Source organism: Pteropus alecto, unplaced genomic scaffold, assembly GCF_000325575.1.
Source record: "Pteropus alecto unplaced genomic scaffold, ASM32557v1 scaffold338, whole genome shotgun sequence".
Taxonomy (NCBI): domain Eukaryota; kingdom Metazoa; phylum Chordata; class Mammalia; order Chiroptera; family Pteropodidae; genus Pteropus; species Pteropus alecto.
Window position 1 is genome coordinate 434,003 of NW_006441995.1, and position 6,998 is coordinate 441,000.

Here is a 6,998-nt window from a genome sequence, read left to right on the forward strand (position 1 = left end):
GAAATTATTTCAAGCACAGGAAAGCCAACATATTTTCAAGATGTGATTCAGACCTGCAAATGAAAATTGGAGATGAGACACTTTGAAAACAGATTAGATCATTTTTAACATTGGCGAAGTGTTGAAGTGGCGCCATCCCGGTAAATGGATACTTAAACTTGGGTTTTAAGAAACCCAAGGCAAGGATAAAAGCAGCCAAATTAATGCATCAAAGGCAAAGTTGGCCTCCCCATTTATGGGAGCTGCAATTGGTCTTCTCAGGGGCAGAAAGTACACTAAACTTAGTCACATAAGATCTGGGTTCAAGTTCCCATTGCATTTTACTTGGTGTTAACTAAGGCCTTAGAGAGTTACCTAATTGTTTTTTAATCTACCTTATAGGTTGTACTTAAAAATAAGAACATATCAGATACTAAGTAAGTGCTTATTATGAAAATTATAAATGATATGGTTCAAATATAAGTGAAATTATAAATTGAAGGTCATGGCTTCAATTCCCGAATAAGCTTATTATCACTGTATTAAGATTTTGGGGCAAAGCCAGCCAGTTATCTGACACTCATGGACACTATCTTTTCAATACTTTACCTTACTCTAAATGTGTCGGTATGAACAGGGTCAATACTTAAATGTTAAACCACTATTAGAATCTGATACTGATCATTGAAATACAATAAACTCTTTGATATATTTATAGAAGCACAATTTTAAATAGTAAAGAAAATAGTCCAATTAACCAAAATTGGATTACACTATAATTGGATTTTACTGTTTTAGTATGATGGGAGAGGGGAAAGCAGGAAGAAAAGTTGGGAGATAGCTAATGAACCAGAAAAGTCCATATTATTATAATCTTATCTTTTAAGAGTTTTGTGTCATTTCCGTTTTTCTCCGTCTCAAGAAACATCGAGATATGTTCTATTTGCTAGAGCAATTAGGAAAATCTTAAAAGGCAAGCCTCCTTTCCTACCTAGGATAATAGCTTGCCTGAGGTAAACTTTGGAAATGTCCTAAAAATGAGAAGAATGTTATAATGAAATGAGGTACTCTGGGCCTGTGGGACAAGAGGTGGAGGAAGGCAGGGTGCAGAAATGAGAAAAACCCCATCACAATAATTTTTTTAAAGTTTTGAGTAGATAAGATGAAATGAAACAGCAGAGAAACTATTTGAGAATTTTGGCCTTATAACCCAATGTCTACTTTAAATGGAAATTGGAGATAAATCAGTAAGTGATGGGAATAATAGCTTAAATTTTACATAAAAACATGAAAAAAGACTCCCAAGTGTATATGAAAAATAATAATTCTTTTGAAAGGATTTAGTGGCAGTTAATCTGTGTGAGTCACCACAGCACTTAAATTTGAGATTATCCTGCCAGAAATTTTTTTAAAGTTCTAGCTTTTCATCTACACACATACACACACACCCCTCATTATTCACACTAATACCTTCTCCAACTAGTAGTAACATAGGAAAAAATTTGGTTGCCCTTTTACATCATTAGAGAGACATGTGAAATCAACTCTTGAAGCAGAAAATACGTTTGCTGACGTAGCTGATGCTTAGCCATTCTGTGGGTTTTTCCCTTCATCTTTTGCGATGCCCTGATTAAATTTGGTGCCAAGTTCTCATAGCATGTACAAAATCCCATTGCTGGGTGGGATGAGGGTAGGGGAGTGCAGAAGGAAATACTGTTCCCATTACCTTCCACTGGAGAATTCCCTGGACTGACTTTTTGAAAATCTGCTTCTGTTTGCCTTCACCAGGAATGGCGGCCCTAGATAGTAAGGCATCAGGGAAGATGGGAATGCGAGCTGTAGTTTATTACATGACTACAACCATCATTGCCGTGGTGATTGGCATAATCATTGTCATCATCATCCATCCTGGGAAGGGCACGAAGGAAAACATGTACAGAGAAGGCAAAATTGTACAAGTGACAGCTGCAGACGCCTTCCTGGACTTGATCAGGTATGTCCTTGCAAGCCCATCCCTTTTGATACATTTCGACCACCCAACCCCTCTTATTTTGGGGAGCTAATAAAACCCTGACAGATATGTCCAACTGAACCAACCTTGCAGGGCTTGATGTGAAGATTACATCTTTACTTTTTTCTAACAGAAATTAAAGTAAGGATTCATTATTTGATCTTATGTGAAAGAGTAAAGAAGAGCAAGGACATAGATTTTGAGAGCCCTGTTTTTAGGATTCAGAATCTGATCACTCAGTTCTCCTTTCAACTGGGTAGCTCACCTTGCAATATTAATAATTTTTAACTTACTTTTCTCACGTCTTGCTTTTTAAAGCTAGTTTTTATTCAGGTATAGCCTGAATAAACTAAAAGAGTCCTTTTAATTTAGAACTTGTGATATGTATTGTCATCCATTATACACAATTTCTTCCCAGAAGGGACCGTAGAGGTCATTTGGTCACACCCTTTTCAAGGTCTTTTTTTTTTTGATATTATTTATGAATAAAGGAGTTGTTGGATTAATAAAAAAAAAAAAAAAGATTAAAAGATGGCTTCTTTAGCATCGTTTTATGTACAAACCATATACTGAGTACAGATGAGTCTTATCTAAGACTTGAAACAGACTTGATAGAGTCGGCCTTATACAGAACTTGATCCTGAAACCTTCCTGCTTGCTCTCTCTACACGCCCACTCTTGCATCAGTCAGGTCCAAGCAGGAAGCAGGAAGCATAGTACATTTTTCAAAAGGATCATTGAAAAAGGCTTGCAAAGGTACAAGCAGGGTTAAGGGAAACTACAAGAGATGGTGAGGCACCAGGGGAATAAGAGCAATCGGAAAGTGTTTTATTTACTACCCCCTAGCTCTGAGGGGCAAAAGAATGAGCTGTTACTAGAACTCAGGAAGAGCTGTGGCCTAGGGAAAGGGCCCTCAGGTGGGGAGGGAAGGAGCTGCTATTCAACCTGTCAAAGATGAGCTGCAAAAATATACACATCCACTTCTCTCTTTCACCACCCTGTGTTCTTTCAGAATGTCTCACTGGACAAACCAAGCAGGAAGCCAAAAGACAAGACAACTCACATGCTACAAACCAAGGAGTCAGCCTCTCAGGGCACAAAGCAGAATGGAGAGTGGATCTAGAAGGGCAAATGGAAGTTATCCCAGCACAGGCCTCTAGGTTCCCCACCTGCTTAGCATTCCCACACACACCGTGTAGCCCTATCCAGTCTCTCATCCCAAAACCTTCCTTACAACTTCCTCGCAAAGTGGCTGGTTTGCCAATCCTAAATAACTACCCTAAAGGGATCCCCATTGATCATCTGAAAGACACTCCTTCTAGGGACTTGATTTCACATGCCATCTCAATGACTGGGTCTGTGGCAGGTAGATTCAAGAGAGATTTGGGGAACACAGGATCTCTTCTGCAGCACCTTTCCATTCCTGCCATGGGTTCCTTCGTACCATCTACATGGAAGCACAACTCGGTTTCACAAAGCCTCTTTTTGAAAGCCTTTTTCAGGAAGTTAATCACATGATCTGAAAGTAAAAAGCTACCCTACAAAATTTCATGTCAAGTTGTCACCCTATAACTATGTTTTTATTTAGTTCATACAGTTAATTAAGGCTTTTCACCATTTTTTCATTAACTTTATTTATGAATAAAGTTAGTTGGATGAGGGGTATTTCATTATTTTCTATTTCTCTGTGACTTCTGTTTATTGTTTAAAGAATTGAGATCTTGTCATTCCCAGGCTTGTTGATCCATCAGAGCACCATGTTTGTCTCTTCCCTTCCTTGCTTCAGTCACAAGGGTATGACTAACCTGTCCCCATCCAGTCACTTGGCTTAAGCATTTATCCTGCAACCTCCTGAACTCACATTTCTATCAGGGTTTATAGAAACAGACCCATAGAGCACAAATAGGAAGGAAAAAGGAAACAGGATGGTCTAGGCGGTAGGAAGAGACAAGAATTTATAACCTTTAAATATGACTTTAATAATTTACAATTGCTAAAATCTCAGGCTCTACAACTGCCCAGATCATGTCTCCTTCTCCCACAGTCTTCAATCTTAAAGCTCTTATGAAATCCAGTTTCCTCTTTAACAGATAAGTCAACTGAGACCTAAATGGGTGCTGTGACTTGGCCAAGGTCACACATCTGGTTAGAGACTCCCCAGCTAGAGTGTTGCTCCTTCTCCTCCCCACACCATACACTGAAGCACTGCTCTGAGGAAGTGACAAACCTTGCCACATAGACCTCAAGGTCAAATTTTGTGGTTCATCTTCTCATTAGGAGAGCCTGAGAAGCTCCAACAATAGAATGTCGATATTCCATCCCCCAGAGAGCCTTTGGGGGGACTTTGTGGAGATCAAAATTCCACAGTCCAACCATGACTTTAAGTTTAAAATATTTGGTCCCTAGACACATGGCACAATACCAAAATAGCCATTATGGAATAATATCTCAATGAACCAGAATTCTTTTGGCAAAAGGCATTTCCATTCTCACTTTGATTCTAGCAAGGAGCAAAGTTTTGATGATATAATATCTGAACAAAGAATCTCATTGTCTGACAAGAGGACAGATGAGTTAAATTTGGGACTTTCTTGAAAAATGTGAATTACATAGGCTATACTTAAGGATGACCATATGTCCCCTTTTAAGTCATAAAATGCACCAAAATCTTTCTTTTTCCATTTTCTGTTTAGTTCAATACAGCCTTTACTTTAGACACAATGAAAAAATATTTAAGGAGCTAACATATTATTTGGGAAATTTTTCAAGTGACTATTACTTTCTTTGCAGGAATATGTTCCCTCCAAATCTGGTGGAAGCCTGCTTTAAACAGGTAAACACTCTACGGCTACTGAGTCACCTTTGAAATTCTTCTTTGGCATACCAACAAAGTGGGACTCTGTTTTTATTTTATTTTATTTTATGTCCATTTCTCTGCAATAATAAACACTTCTCAACCAGATGGAAAGCATTATGATTTTCTGATGAATTTAGGGGGCAGAGGTGGATCTTACCTTATACTGAAGGCTTATTAGTTGCCAGATACTGCATGTCTTGCATATAAATAGCTCACTGAATCTCTGTTAATTGTTAAGAAGGCTAGTCAGGAGACTCTCTCTCTCTCTCTCTCTCTCTCTCTCTGTGTGTGTGTGTGTGTGTGTGTGTGTCTCAATAGCTCTGTCTCCCTCTATCTAAGCCTATACCCCACACACGAAAGCCCACCAAGCAGGCAAACTCCAATATAAAATATATTTACAAACTGTTTTAAAGATTAGGAAAATTATTCAAGTTCCGGATTTAATTTTAAAAATTCAATAGGCTCTTTTTAGAAAGTCTGGAGTCAGGTCTTACGGATCCTAAAGGAGTAACCATACCGGAAAGAAATGGCATCTTCACTTATTGAATGCCTACTTTGTGCCAAGCACTAATGTTATATTTAGTCTTCACATAAATATGATGAGTATCATTATCTTCATTTTATTGATGAGGCAATGCATCTATAATAACTCCAAGGGATTGTGTAACAGGCACAAGATCTCGCAATTAGTGAATGGCAGACTCAGGTTTAAATCCATTGTTTTAACTCCAAGTTCTAGCCTCTTTCTGCTTTCTAGAAAGGGATATCCTGGGTGAAGAGACACCTACCTGGAGGCTATAGTGAGGTCCAATTCCTTTTAGCTCCCCCATATCCAAGCAACTTTTAGATCTGTGTTTTGAATAAAAATTTATTTTACTATTAGGGAATAAAGTTAGATTAGGAAAGTTCATAATAACCTCGTTTGAATCAAAAAGCTTTGTTGCCCAAATATTAAAAGGAAGATAATTAGACTTTCTGAGTTCAATAACCGTTCCCAAACGTTTTTCCAGATAGTGTCATTTTTACCCTTGTTGTAATTCCCTAATCCTTCTGATTAGAATCTGTAAAACAAACAAAACAAACCCCTGACCTTTTGGAGGACCAAGTTTTACATATATGTCACCCTTGTTTTTTCCTCTTTAAAATTTTTGTTGACTATTTTTAATAGGTAATACATGCATTCACTTTTTCTAACAGAACCTTTTCTTTAAAAAAATTTTTTTTAAGCCTAACAGGCCAAAATCTAACTTTCTTTATTCAAAAACAATTAGAACCGTAAATAATAAACCCTTTTCAGTCTGACCAGCAAACCCCAGCACCATGGAGCTTGCCATTCCCGTTAGTCAGCTGGCAATGGTGACATCGCAAATGCTGATTTATAGCAGCACTGGGAAAAGTGCTGACTCATGCTGATTTATTATATTTGGTTTTGGATTGTGTTTACAGGACTTTGAAGGGGAAGCAAATGTATTTTCCCAGATCTATTTGTTTTAGACCAGAATGCAAACAAGTTTACAGTTTCTGTATAGGCTACCAACTGTCTAAGGAGAAAGAGTTAGAGATATAGGAAGGCTATTTGGGATTGAAAAGCTACCCTAGACAATCCATAAAATGCATAAACACCCCAATTAAATAGATATTTGAGAGTTGATTGGACTAGGAAACAAAGAGGGACCAGTTTTTTTTGTTACTCGAAATTACCAGCAGTACCACTGATTGTTCAGGGATGTGTACACAGGATTGACAGCTGGCCATGTCCTTGTTTGGGATCAATGGTTTCCCATTGGACAAGAAGGTCACCCACTTATTCTTGGTAAGGAAATGGCCTAGAATTCATGTACAGCTGTGCTTTCTTCCCCTAGGCTCTAGATCCAGTCAACATTCCATATATTTATTACTCTCTTTGATGCTTTTTTTTTACTGCCAACATGAGTTCCAGGAATTCTACCATCATTAAAATTATAAAGGGATGGGTTTAATTGTTTCATTTGGCCTCAGTAATATACTCAGCATCTCCTGTCTGGGACATCTACGTAGAATCTATGGGGAAAAGACCATCACTTGAATAAGAAGAGAAATTCTACTATGGGCCTGAGAAGTGGGGTGTCATCATCAACTATTAATCAAGCACCTATTCTTAAGAATTGATAC

General features: G+C 37.9%; 1 protein-coding gene across 2 annotated transcripts in view; it reads left to right on the forward strand.

Moving 5' to 3' along the window:
• The window catches only part of SLC1A3 (solute carrier family 1 member 3), an 82,355-nt gene that overhangs the window by 63,913 nt on the left and 11,444 nt on the right, over positions 1 to 6,998 (forward strand). For both annotated transcript variants that reach the window (XM_006919487.3, XM_025052156.1), the window contains 2 exons: positions 1,768 to 1,972; positions 4,781 to 4,823. In XM_006919487.3, coding sequence (XP_006919549.1) covers positions 1,768 to 1,972; positions 4,781 to 4,823 — 248 coding nt within the window. The remainder of the gene's footprint in view (positions 1 to 1,767; positions 1,973 to 4,780; positions 4,824 to 6,998) is intronic.